Source organism: Tachysurus vachellii, chromosome 6, assembly GCF_030014155.1.
Source record: "Tachysurus vachellii isolate PV-2020 chromosome 6, HZAU_Pvac_v1, whole genome shotgun sequence".
In the NCBI taxonomy this organism is placed as follows: domain Eukaryota; kingdom Metazoa; phylum Chordata; class Actinopteri; order Siluriformes; family Bagridae; genus Tachysurus; species Tachysurus vachellii.
The window spans coordinates 22,043,301-22,058,144 of NC_083465.1; the positions used below are offsets into that span (position 1 = coordinate 22,043,301).

The window sequence follows — 14,844 nt, forward strand, 5'->3', positions numbered from 1 at the left end:
GCTCAATCAAACGCCGAGGTGGATGCCCTACAACAGCAGCATATCACATCAGGTTCCAGTCTGGCTGCTTTCCTCTGACCTCACCCATCAACAATGCGTTTCCACCTACAGAGCGGTCGCTAACTCAGTGCGCTCATTGTGTACCATTCGCTGTGAGCACTACAGACTGTTGTGTGTGAAAATCCCAGCAGATCAGCAGTTTATAAAATACTCAAACCAGCCCATCTGGCACTAACCACAACACCACGGTTAAAGCCACAGAGATCACGGACATCAGAAAGGAGAAAATCTGTGTAGGTTAAAAGAAGCTCTTCATCTGCATCAGCAGGGTTTTATGGATTATGATGCTGCCATGTGATTGGCTGATTTAATAAATGCATAAAACCCTAATCAATTAGGGGTTGACGGTGTTTAGATTTATTTCTATATTTATTCTTCATGCTTAAAAGCTCAATTTTTATATAGCGTGTGAAACTAAACCATGAGCAGACTTTAAATCAAAAAAATAAAAAAATAAAAAAGTCCATGAAGTCACGGGATTTTTTTTAGCTAATAAAGAACCTTACCTGCTGAGCTCGTACTTTCCATTTTTAGACTATCGAGTCCTTTTTTAATCTGAGAACTGAATATTTTGAGATGGTGAGGATTCATTTAATTTAATAACGAATACAATTCAGAATGCACTAGTTCATGCACTAGAAGAAAAAAAAAAAAAAGAAAAAACCCTGCTGGCTTCTAGGCGAGCATGGCAACGGACCATAGTCACGAGCCATGTGACATGTCAGATAATCATGAACCTGCCAGGAACAAGCATACAGTGTGTGCATTCATTACACAAAAAGTGATCTGTAAATCAAGAGAAATAAGGTTACAATTTACATAAAATAAACAAAGCTTGATCGGTGCTAAATAAAAAAAAATAAAAAAAATAAAAATAAAAAATCCTGTCTTCATAATCCTCGCTATAGAGCGCTCATTTTAACAGCTACAGGATAGTCGATAAAACCCGCTGGTATTAGAGAAGAAGACGAATTGGTTTTAATTTGCATTCGGGAAGAGAATACACAGTGTTCTCAAAATGCCTCTTATTAAATATGTGAAATGATAGAACAACTGTTTTTCCATCAAGCATAAAATTGTGCAATTAACAGTAAAGACCTTCATCAAAATAGTGAGGACTCAGAAACTCTCAAACCAGCCAGGTCACTGTCAGAGACTGCTGATCTTCTGAGATTTCCACACGCAACCGTCTAAATTTAGTGAGGACACATGCAGATGGAAGTGTATGGTTAATGAGAGAGCGAGAGAGAGAGCGAGAGAGATAGAGAGAGAGAGAGATTGGAGTTGAATGACAAGACTGGTTCTATCTTACTGGAAGTCTATAGTAACTCATAGAACCACTCACTATGATGAGCAGAAAAACATCTCAGAACACATAACATGTTGGATCTTAAGGCAGATGAGCTACAACAGAACAAATCCACATCAAGTGCTGCTCCAGTTTGCCAAGAACAGGAAACTGAGGCTACATTGGACACAAAAACTTGACAGCTGGAAGATTGGAAAAGCATGGTTTGGTTTTGAAGAAGTAAGTACACCCCTGGCTTCAGTAACTGATAAAAGAAATGACTTTACGTAGGCAGAAAAAAAAAAAGTAAATAACTGTCCACCAATCTCTGACATCTACTGGGGAAAATGTTCTGCCAGTGCTTTATACAGAAGTGTGAAATGTTCGAGGGACATTTCCCCTCGAACGCATTTCATTAAGAGTCAGATCTGGGCCAGAACAGTTCTTTTTTTTTTTTTTTTAGACCAGTTCCTTGGTTGATTTACTTCAAAAAATTTACCCATTACTCTGTTCTTCATCGTCAGCTGTTGCACAGATAACTCTTCACAATTTCTTTCTCTTGACATTCTTCACAAGGCCTCTTGGTATCAAAGACAATTCATTATGGATCCAATGACTGTGTTAGAGCCGGCCAGGTTCCCAGGAAGCAAAGCAGCACCATTTCGACCACCATGCTTTACAGTGTGGACCTTCTGATTAAATCTAATACGGCCTTTGTGATCGAACGGCTCCATCTTTGACTCGTCTGAACGTAGCTCGTTGTTTCAAAAAAGCCTGGTTCTTGCCTTAATATTCTGTAGCCAACTTTACTCCTGCTCTGTTATTCTTTTTCTGCTTCCTCTTGTCACACCTCTCATGTAGGTCAAATTTGTGTCGCTTTCTAACCGTAGATTGGGCTACATTGAAATGAACAATGACAAAAGCTACAGATTCAGGGATGAAATTCTGAGCTTCTTAGACTTCTTTTAGCCTCCAGTGGTCTGCTTTCAGAAAACACTTGCAGGCCTGGACAAGTTGCCAGTGGTTTTAAATCTCCTTCGCTGGTAGATGATCTTCCCGGGCAGTGGAATGATTGATTTCCAATATTTTAGAAAACATCTCAAATCCCTTCCCAGACTCACAGGCATCTAAAACCTTCTTTCCGATAGACCGTGAGAGCTCTTCTGAGCTAGGCATGATGATACCACACACACTCCAATAACAAAGAGCAAAGCAGACCAGAGAGTGAAGCTTTAAATCAGACCCATTCCTTCAAGATATTCCATCTCTTTTCTCACCTGATTTTAAGGTAAAACCCCTAAACGCAGTAGTCAGGGGTGTGCTTACTTTTTCTACATGAGAAAACATTTCTGATTTTTTCAATTCTATAAACGTTGACATTTTAAGAGTCTCTTGATAGATAAAAGTGATCAAATACAACAACACTGATGATAGATGACTGGATGTCCATATATGTTGACATAGGGTATAAACTTTATATCCTTCCTTCTGCTCATGACTGTAAATAACATCAGCACTGGAGTGTGTACATGAAGTGAGTGCTACATGCAGATATTTCTGAAACAAACACACTGCTGAAAAACTCACAGCTCGTTTCATTTACCCAGGATCTCTCCGACATTGTCTAATCTGCCCATTCAGCACAAAATAAGCAATATCACAGAAGACAATTCACAGCATTACGCAAAAGCATTTGTTTAAGAGGCTTAGGCTTGCTCCAAATGCACGTGCTCGCAGGAATTTCTGCAGGCCCCGTAAATCTCGAACGCACGTGATCGCACACATCATCTTTGGCGAGCACGGAACCACCAAGCTAACACTCGCGCTTCTCGTACGACTTCCTGTCACGAATATTTTTTTTTTGCACATTGCCGTCTCTCAGAACACCAGCGCATTTACCTAGCATAAAATTAACCTTTTGTGTGTCATGTAGCGCATTACACCGTCTCAGTAGATCAGTTGTTTGTCTTTTTCAGTCAAAGGTCCATTACTACAATACACACAGAGCTTGTATGACAAATCCTGGAGCAAACAGTGATTAGTGACTTCTGGTGAACATCTATTCATCAATGCAAAGGGGGAGTTTTAGAAGAAACACTTAAGACGTTAGCATTACAGACATGTCTAAAAACATAACAGCTAGCAAGTTTTAAAAAAACATTATATCCTGTGAATTGTGTGCAAATTTACTTAAATGGCTCCAATGTGAAAAGATCCGCTTATTATAATATGGGTTACTGACAAATGAAAATGAACAGTAAACAGATGAAAATCAGCAAGATGACACTCAGCAATCACCAATGGTACAGTTAGGACGAACAAAGAAATAAAAATCGGAACAGTTCACACACACAAAATATCTTCCTGTCTTTATTTTGACACATATACATTACAGCACAGTGAAATTCTTTCTTCACATATCCGATCAGAGCACAGGGTCAGACATGATACAGGACCAGTCAAGCAGTGAGGGTTAAGGGCCTTGTTCAAGCGCCCAACAGTGGCGGGTTGGCAGTGCTAGGGCTTTAACCCCGATCCGCCGATCAACAACCCGGCGCCTTAAGCGCTTGAGCCACCACTTGGTGTTTGAATAAATTACACTACAGGGCTCTTGAAGTCTCAGATCAGAAAATGGGCAGAAGGTCGAACGTCTTCGCTGCCGTTGCTATGAAGGTAGACCTGGCAAATCTCTTGTCGTTAACGTGTTACCGTTTCTATAGTAACAACTGGCTTCCACATTCCACATAATGTCTGAACTTTTCTTTAAAGTGATGTTCAATTAGAAGTTTTTTTGAATGAGTCTACAGTGTCAGCATCTTAGGGAAAGCACAGCAGGAGAAAGGCTTCAGGATGGAGGACATTGCTGTATGTCTGCAACATGACACGCCGTAGTGGTTTGGTGTTATCAAGAAGAAAGAGAGAAGGGCAACTAGAAGAAGGAAGTAGGAGGTGCCTGGCTATGTTCTATTTCTTCCTCACTAATTTTATTAAAACATTTTTCATCCCCTTAAGATTTGAGGCTGAATGTGTTTTCTAGCATCTTTAAAAGGCAAGAATTTAAGAAGAACAGAACAAAAAAACTTCTAACTGAATTAGAAGGGTTTCGTCTACTGGGTTGCATGCATGCATCAGTGTCTGTGTGGCTCTGATACCAACATCAGAAAAAGAAAAAGGACTGGAAGAAAGACAAAAAAAAAAACAGATCTTTGTGATGCATTTTTAAAAAGCCGGCTCTGTTTTTCAAAGCAGTCTCTGTAAATCAACCCAACGGTGTGAGGATGATAAAAGGCATTTATATCACATATCCTGCTTTTTCACCGAGATCTGAAATAAGACTTTGTGCGCATTATTGGACAAGTATTGCTGCGTGTATGGGATGAGACAGAAATGCTAAAGTGATATCGGGTTCTTAATGCAAACGCACGCAAATGTGCCTTGAAGCTGGTTTCGGACACTGATAGACAGATTGGAAGGGGTGGGTGTGCGAGCAACCGGCTCAGTCAACGCACAGCTACAGAGATCCGTCGAGCGGGGACAGAACAATCAGCCACTCAATAATTGTACGGATCGTGCGACGGATATCGGAGCTTCTCTTCCCACTTCTCACTTCTCGCAGGAGATAACAGGCACCTGACCACCCTGACACGACCTTCACCCAGGGATGCGTGTTGTGGATCTCTTGAACCGGCAGGGAAAAATCTCCAAGTTAATCTACTGCACATTCGACGTGCTTCAGTCGTGAGGATGCTTTCGCTTGATCGGACGCGCGTAATTTCAGCTCTTATACAGAACGTCTTCCCGGCATTTGCTCTGACAGCCGAGGCACAATGAGAATCTTGACGTGCTGTGATGAACAGAGCGTGGATGTAGTGAGGGATTTACGCAGAGCTGAAGAGCAGCTGTCGTGCAGTGCAGTGCAGCGCAGTCACTCCCGCATGTCACGCCACACAATACAGCCTTCATTGCCAAACACTGGCTTCAAGTGTTTACTTTTTGCCATTGTGTTCTCAAGGTGTGCAAGATAAACATCAGGGCATGTGTAAACGCTTACGCTCAGTATGTTTATGTAGGACCGGGGTGCTTTCACACCGATTAATCAACGTGCAGCATCTGTTCAGAGCAAAATCGTTTCTTTTGCTTCATCTGCTACATGTTTTGCATCGGACAGGAGTAAATGAACCAAAAAATGAATTGATTAAATAAAAAATAAAATAAACACTGTTTGAGAGGCACATACACAGTTCTGTCTTTTGTTACACAAAATGCTGCTACCTTGAAATATCCAGGATGTTTAGTTCGATTTCTTCAAATGATTCAATTCAGAGTTGAATTGCTTTCTCACTTCCATAGTTTTGTGCTAGGAAGTAATCAGAATCAAACTGAGTCCACTGTACGCTGATGTCCTCTGATTAGTTTAGCAGCTTGCATCTACAAAAATAATGCAGACAGCAACCCATAACTTGTACAGCTCGTCAACTGTTCATTTCTTGCAGTTGAGTCGATTCGGAGTCAAATCGCTTTCTCACTAATCTGTGCTGAAGTTTGACTAAAAGCAGCATGAGCCACCATGCACTCTGATCAGTTTAACAGCATCTACCAAAACCAAAAACCTGAAATAAACCTATAATGCATTATGAAATGCTCGATCTCTACAGATGAGTTGATTCAGAGTTGAATCACTTTCTCGTTGTAATCAAACTACCCTAGAGTATAACTGGAAGCAGACCAAGTCCACCGTGGACAGAGCAGTTTAATGGCTTACATCTACAAAAGGAAAAAGGTGTGCAAATCATTGCAACCTATAATACTTCATGAAATTTTCATTTCATGCAGTTGAGTCAATTCAGAGTTGAATCGCTTTCTCAAACCATGCTAGAGTAAAATCAGACAGAGGTCACCGCGTTCAGACCGACTCAGACTGGTTAGTGTTGTTCGTGTCGGAGTGTGATTGCTGTGTTCTGGTCTGCACCCACACCACCACAAACTAATCACTGCATATGTGAAAGCTCCCTCAGAGCCACGTGTACAGTATAAACCGACACACGTTACAGATAAAGCAGTTAAAGACAGACGGCTTATGAAAACTACGATGAAACCTTATTCCATAAAAACTAACTACCTCAAAGCTACCAAAACCCTTACACACGTAAATAGCAAATGAACCCTAAAGAGAATAAACGAAATCTTATCAGACTTCACAGAAGCTCTTGTTTATTCTCTTGTTTGCTTACAACTTCATCAGCGACCATCTTATTAGCATTAAACAGTAGTTAAAAAGGCAGTGAAAAAGCAGTGGAGCTCTAATATGTAGAGAATCAAAGCAGTTGGCTCCTGTTGCTCTGCACCTTGATTAAAATGCACTATTCTCCACCTTCTTGTCAGTCTATTAAACACCAGTAAGACTGGTGAAAATGACACGAGCCGTTACGAGCACTTCTCTATTTAAAACTCAGCTGATTAACGTCACCTTAAGATGACCTTCATAAAGTCAGCTGCGTAAAACAGGTTTATGAATAAATCCTGTCAGGGGCCTTTTTTTAAGTATGTGGATTGCTTGAAAGTGGTTTCTATAAGCCTTATCTGATGTTACTGAGTCTGTACTGTGGATGGAAAATGTTACTGCAATTGCATCATAAAATATATTCAGAATATGTGAGCTCGGGCCGTGCAGCAACGGCATAGCAGAGGAAGTGGGCAATGAATACCGATTCCTTGATTAGCTTTTTTGTGGAGCATCACATCAAACAATATAAAAATTATGGCTTAAGATGCAGTGGTCCTCTGAGTAAGGAATAAAACACAATGGCACATGCTGTTATAGTCAAACAATCAATAACCGGGCGATGTGATGCGTTTTCAGCGTTAGCGTTACATTTAGCATTCACTAAACTAGACAGTTCCTGTTATTACTTTTGTTTTAAGCAGTCGATGCCTCAGTAGTCACACTTTTCTCTCTCACAGCTGATAAACTAACAAGAAAAAAAAAATCCAGCTTTTTGTGACACTGAGAAACCAAAATCCTTTATCCTGAAGACCTTCTCCGTGAGTTAAACCAAACATTTACTTAACTCTGTGCTTAAATTATGGAAGCGTCCATCATATAAGACCCTGAGAATGAGCTGTTGCTATAGAAACAAAAAAGAACATTAGTAGAAAGCTGAGGTTTGCCTTGCTGCTGACAATACAACAGAGCTTGCAGTTACAGAAACTTAATAACCACCTGCTGACCAATCAGATTTGTGGGTTACTGATCAGGAGATCAAATCCCTGCACCGCTAAGCTGCGAATCCTTGAACAAGGCTCTTAACCCTCTCTGCTCCACAGACAGGGTATCACTGCTGACCCTGTGCTCTGACCCCAACTTCCTAACAAGCTGAGAAATGCGAAAAGAATTTCACTAAACTGTAACGTATGTCTGACACAAATAAAGGCTGATGCATAAAAAAAACAGCACTGTGGTACAATCCAATTTAATCTTCTTTAACCTGTGATACTTGGTCAATTCTGGTAGAATTGTTAATTGTATATTTAGTTGTGACTATCTGAGTCTTGTACGTTTCCCTTTTGTGGCACTGGCATCACAGTAAGTTCATTTAACAGCTCTAGTCAGATAAAGCGTAGCTTGAATGTAGCTTGGGATAAAAGCAAATGCTAGCCGAACAAACAGAAATGCAAACGCTCTAGATGGACCGTGTTGCTGAGAACTAATCGATGGCAGGCCTTTCCAACAAAGAACCGATTGTATAATCTCACAGTAATATGCACCATGTGATGCTCTTCCCATCCAGCATCCTAATCTTGCACATTCACTGCACAATTTCATGGTGCATAGCTCAAACATGACACATTGGACACAAAGTCTATACGGGAGCAATAATAATAGAGCTCCGTCGGTTGCGATGCTCGAGTCTTCCCAGTCACAGCATGCATACAGAGGTGGAAAAGCTATATTTGTGAAGTTAAAAAAATTCAGTGTAGGCCTTTGCCAGTATAAGGAAGAGTTACATCATTAACGTTAGGTTATACTGGGGTATATAATACCAGCTCACAATGTGTAGCTATATTGTTTGCAGAGCAAAACAACACAAAAATCCAACAAACATGTGACCTGAATGTTAATGCTTCATTTTGGTTCTAGACAATAATAATGTGTCTTGATCAGCATCTCTCTCAGAGTGGTTCTTACCCAACAGTGACATCTGACAAGAGTATTCTCTAGCTGATCCACTTGTGATGGATGGCTGGTGTTGAAGTGCATACAAATACACACTAAGGGTTTGTGCTTTAAAATACACTTTAGGGGTAAAAGTGTGTGGACATCTTATTTCAACATCTCATTCCAAAACCATGGGCTGTTCCCCTTTTGTCTGCTAGACCAGCCTCTACTCTTCTGGGAAGGCTTTTCAGTAGATTTCTACAAAGACCATGACCGGTCAGGCACTACCACTGAATAAAAACATAATTGTCTGGTGCAAAGGGCATCCTAAAAAATGCTCGGTGAGAGGGGATGAGGTCAAGGCTCACTTACTGTGCAGTAAACACTCCCACTTCCAGATTTGGTAAACCACGTCTCCATAAACCTAGCGTTGTACACAGGAGCATTGTCATGCTGGAACAGGTTGGGCCTCTTAGTTCTGAGGGAAGTCTAAATGCTACAGCATACAAAGACATGCTATACATTTGTATGTGTCCAACAGTGTGGAAAAGGCTTGTGGAAAATCCACATATGAGTGAGATAATCAGGTGTCCACATACTTTCCATATACAGTACCATATAGTGTATGTAACTGGATCTGCCAACTGCATGAGCTGGTGCAAATGTCCTGTAGACCTTTCTAAAACAAGGCTGAACAATTATATATGATGTAGAGCACTAACAGGGTCACAACCCTACAGAGACTGAGGACTGAATGGAAAGAAACTAGACTCCAGACCCTAAGTGGTGTGTCGTAATGGATCTAGCGAACATAGTAAGTCCACCAGCAATGTGGTGAAAGAAACCAATCACACACCTGGCAGTTAATAGAAAGCTTTGGTGGTGGGTGGGAAAGGGGATTAAGGGCCAGTTCATTTGGAGAGCGGAAGAGGAGATGGAGGGAACCCAACTCCAGACCCAGTATGCACATTAGCCACACAGTCCAGCAGATTTGCCAGGCTCTGTAAGGCTGCGTGGTGTGGCGATGGAGACATAGAGGAAAAATAGGTGGAGTGTTTCTGAATCCCGTTTGTGGAGTGAACGTGTTGAGGGCGTGAAACTGCTGAAACTGTTACTGAATATCGTTGTAAAAAAATTTTATTAAAAAAAAATGAATTCAAATTTTAAAAAATTATATAAAATTAATTTATACTGATCAGAATAAATTGTTGTATAATGTCGTATTCTCCCAGTTGAACAGTTGAGCCCGTGTTGCTCGGCTACATTAAAGCAGATTATTCCAAGTGACTGAAAAATGGACCAGGACGTTTCATCTGCTCAATAAAACCGAGGTAGCGAAAGAAAAAATGGGTAACGTATTTTGTCTAAAACCTCATAGATCGCAATTTTATAGGCAACCTTATTTGATTCCCAGACTGCCTTCTTTGTCCCCTACTGCCCAAGTGCTCTGAATATAACAAGCGCCTCTAGATGAACTGACTACGCAACAGACTGTCAGCCTCTTTATGGCTAGAAGTTCTAGCTAGCAATCAGACTCAGTGTAATTAATGTCTAAGCGCAAATAGAAAAGGAGAATGTTTACTGGCTCCGTCTGGCTTTTTTCGAACATTAGTTTATGTCACTGCAGTTCTGCCGCTCCACCCCCCTCTCTCTCACTCCCTATCTGTCTCACTCCCTATCTGTCTCACTCTCTCAGTCATTCTATGTCTGACCCTGTGCTGAATTCGTGACTCACTCAAATAAGAAACAAGGCATGTTATTTTTCAGAACAGACTGAACAAAATTTGTTATTTTAACAGGAATAAGTATACTCCTGTGGTCAACAAACTACTTGGGTGCGGCACCAAAGTTCATGTCTTCTGGTCGGCTGGATGGACAGAGATGCAAATACATGGAGGAGATGGTGGAAGAATGGAGAAATAAGTGCTGGCACTGAGCAGCAACAAAGAGCAACTCATCTAACAGTGCAGTGAGTCAGGCCAACAAGGCTAACAACACTGAAACAGAGATACTTTCTCAATGAAGTGTGGAGTGACAGATCACTCCCAAGAAACTGTGCTATAAACTAAGAAAAAAAAAATACACTCATGGCAATAGAAGAGAAAATAAGGATCTAGGGCCAGCTAGGAAGGACAGAATAGCTGTAGCTCTAGCTGTTGCCACAAGCTGTTACACAGATAGCTCCTTATATCTAACACATGACCTGACAAAGGTAAAGTCATATGATGGGTCTATGTACTTTCAACACAGCGCTTTTGTTATTTTTTCAAAAGATCATGGCAAGCATGTGAACGCACACAATAAGGTGTCCATGTGATTCTCGGAGCCCTTGCGGTTATACGGAATGAAAGCACTGTGTGTGAGATATAGTGATGATGTGAAATACTAAATCCTGTGATTACTGACATTGAACATTATTACAACATGTATTTTTGCACGTGTTCTCCGAATTCGGTGAAGTATACTGCCAGAGTTCTCTTTCTAGGACTTCAGCCATTCAAACAAAAGCCATCGCTGGTCAGCAAATCTGCTGCTCTTCTCAATCCATAGAAAGATAAATGGGATGTTTATGAGACCAAAGAATAAACAGAAGCCAGTGAGCAAAATAAATCAACGCAATCAAGCTCCCAAATGGAGACTGTAAGAAAGACTACACCAGTCAAAATCAAACTTATCGACCAGGAGTCCATCAGTGATGGCAGATGATGTCCAAGGTTCATATTACTGGCTGATATAATGTCATACTATACCGTACTCTGAAGACGGGGCAAATGGGGGTGCATTTGATATGTATATGCTGTGGGCTGGTTATTAAATTTCTCTCTTTTAATATACATTTTTTTTAAGACATGACAAAGGAGTGTAAGTGGGGAGGGGAAGTCGTAGCTCAGTGGGTATATTGTTGGCTACTGATGAGGAGGTTGTGAGTTCAAAACCCAGAATCACCAAGCAGCCACTGTTGGGCCCATGAGAATGGCCCCTAACCCTCAGCTGCTCAGTTGTATAAAGGAGATAAATGTAAGCTGCTATGGATAAGGATGTCTTCCAAATAGCATAAATGTAAATGTAACAAGCATGTTTATAGGCAAAATTCAACATATTTATTAGCAATTTACAACTTTCAGTCGCACCAAATATATTATGATCAAATTCCACATTGGTTTTAGATTATTTCATCAATAACTAGGTCTAATAATTTCTTCTGACTGTACCATAGAGTAAAAGTCTCTATTTAAATAGAACAATGTAGCAGCAATGTAGTTTAATCCTTCACCCTGTCCATCTTCTCATCTGTATACTCTGCTCAAACAGCTCAGCTCCCACAACTTTCATGCTAATCCCGGCATCATCAATCAACACCGTCGTGCTTGTCACCTCGTAGCTCACTAACTAGCAGAGCAGAGTTTCTGCCATAACTCAGCACAACAGTATCATAAAGCTGCAGTGCATTCTGGAGCACGGATTTAAATGCTTGCTGATGTCAATACTTTTATATTGTATTTTATCATTAATATGACTCTCTTTGCAGTGAAACTTGATCAGCATCACCTTCTTAAACAGCACTGTTAAGTGTTCTAGCGATGTTTCCCTCTGGCACCGGAGCGACACACAACAACTAACTAAAGGGGAAATCACTAAACTTCAATAACATGGTTCTCTAAAGAGGTTCTGTGATGTACCCCCGGGGGGTTCCTAAGCGTATTGCAGTTTTAATTTCCTGGCTAGTGGTTGTGGCAGTAGTGGTGGTGGCGGTGGTGTTTCACCATCAGCTAGCACCGAGGTTGCTGTCATTATTAATATTTATGGAATAATCTCTCCCTTTATATTCACTTGGCCCCATCAGTGGAGATTTTTAAGTCTCATATAGAAAACAATCTATATGCATTGGCATTTGAATTAGGGGAACCTTGAGGACTGAAGATTTGTTCTGATATTGATCGCAGTGTGGTGATGGTGCTTTTTTTTTTTTTTTAACTATTTTTTATTTCCTATTTGTGAAGCACTTTGGTGTTTAGTGTTGTTTTCTTTTTTTAATGTGATTTATACATAAAACTAAAGTTGGGTATTAGCGATCATCGCTTAGCTTGACTGGCAACTTAATATAACAGGTTTAACTAAACCTTAATACCTAAAAGACAAGAAAAAATAACTAACATGTAACTGAATGTAATTTTATTCTGAAAAGTGGAAGTGACAAATACCAGTGTTTCCAATCTACATCTGGATAAATGGAAGCTTCAGAAATAAACAGATCACATGACATGACTAAGCTGAAGTCATGGTGCATGTTTGGAATTACTGTCCTTGCAGTTTATTGTGTGTGTTGGTGATAAGCGGGTTATTATAATGTCTCTGCTAGACCTTGCTTGATGCAAAAGTTTGTGCCCCCTTCAACCCAAGAACATTTGGTCACCCGAGTACACACTTTTAAGTCAGGATTTACAACAAATTATTGTATTTACTAATTTATTACTTTTAGTTATTAGTCTGTTAGACTGGAATACGGATCAAACCATGTAGGCGTACTTTGTACTTTGCAGTTTTAATAAAATACTAGAGATTCATTTTGAGGTTAAACTTTGTGTTTAAAGTTCAAGACTTACAGTAAAGCTTTAAAGGTTCAGTTAAAGCACCAACATTTTACTCGACGTATTTCATACAATAACCATTTATTACAGATTTATTTTAGAGTTAAACAAATCCCTGGTTCATATCAGTGTCACAGAGCAGAAAAACCCCGAACACGATACACTTATTTAGACAAAGTAACGTTAGAGCAGTTACTTTGTAGCTCCGTTAGCTACAGTTTAACGCTGTAAATGCTACACATTTGCCGGTCAGTGAAGGAAACACTTTCTCCTGAGATGTCTAAAGGCGATATTTGAAGTCAAAGTTATCTAAAGAGCAAAGGAAATGTCGAAAATATCAGCTTTTGTAGCGCTTTAATGTCAGCTCGGCTAGCGTTAGCTGCTAGCACTCGACCACTATTCAATCACAGCTGAGACACAACGCTGTGGAACACGATAACAGTCCCTAAGTAAATAACCCGAACATTCACTCTGACGACTCAAATTCACCTGATAAAGTTACTAGCTGTGTTCACCCGACGTGCTAGAAGAGTTTTAAGGTGAAAACACACACACACACACACAGAGAGAGAGAGAGAGAGAGAGAGAGAGAGAGAGAGAGACAGTGAGAAGCAGGCGCACGATTGTTCATGTATATACCCGTGTTCGTCATTAGCAAAGCGGCGAAACCTCATCTTACCTTCCGATGTAGCGTTGTTCCTGAATAGAAATAATACGCTATTCCTAGGATCCAGAGCACAGCGAAACATAGTAATATCCTGGATTTCCTTCGCATGGCTGCGGGTCTGGATGTGCTGCTTTACTGAATGGCTTCGTGTTTTCGCTGTTAAAGCAACCCGCTCGTCCGGGCTACGTGTTTCACCGGAGCTTCAGCGCTGTGTGTCTACCACTAGTCGGGCAGAAGAGGCAGGAAACGGCCAACATCACCGGGTTAGAGGGGAAAGGGGAGACGACTTTAACCCAATCACACGCCGCAAAGCACCAGAGGAGGGCGGCGACATCCACAGCCACAGCCTGAGAGCAACACGGCGAGCCCGGCTCTCATGAAAAGCTAATAAACTCACGACTAAACCCCGTGATAACTCAGTGACGCTGTTCTACATAACGGGCAGTCACGTGTAAATCAACTAAACCAAGCAAAAGTAACGTGGTGATCTTTGAGTTTTATTCAGAGTGTTTTGAGATTGTTTTGTTTGAATGCACACTTTAAATAGATTTATTTAGACAGACTGACAGACAGACAGAGAGGTATATAGATAGACAGACAGACAGATAGACAGACAGACAGACACAAACAGATAGACGGATAGATAAACAGACAGATAGATAGATAGACAGACAGACATGTATATAGATAGATAGGTAGACAGATAGATAGACAGACAGACAGATAGATAGACAGACAGGTATATAGATAGATAGATAGATAGATAGATAGATAGATAGACGGATAGACAGACAGACACAAACAGATAGACAGACGGATAGATAAACATACAGATAGACAGACAGACAGACAGGTAGATAGATAGATAGGTAGACAGATAGATAGACAGACAGGTATATAGATAGATAGACAGACAGACAGATAGATAGACAGACAGACAGGTATATAGATAGATAGGTAGAAAGAGACAGACAGACATGTATATAGATAGATAGGTAGACAGATAGATAGACAGACAGGTATATAGATAGATAGACAGACAGACAGATACAGACAGATAGATAGACAGACAGACAGGTATATA

At 40.6% G+C, this 14,844-nt stretch overlaps 1 protein-coding gene across 2 annotated transcripts in view; it reads right to left on the reverse strand.

Moving 5' to 3' along the window:
• The window catches only part of galnt2 (UDP-N-acetyl-alpha-D-galactosamine:polypeptide N-acetylgalactosaminyltransferase 2), an 87,598-nt gene extending 73,441 nt beyond the window's left edge, over positions 1–14,157 (reverse strand). The window contains exon 1 of one of the 2 annotated variants that reach the window (XM_060872947.1): positions 13,773–14,157. In XM_060872947.1, coding sequence (XP_060728930.1) covers positions 13,773–13,868 — 96 coding nt within the window. In that variant the 5' untranslated portion in view covers positions 13,869–14,157. The remainder of the gene's footprint in view (positions 1–13,772) is intronic. The other variant, XM_060872948.1, reaches the window with a different exon arrangement.
• Positions 14,158–14,844: the final 687 nt, after the last annotated feature.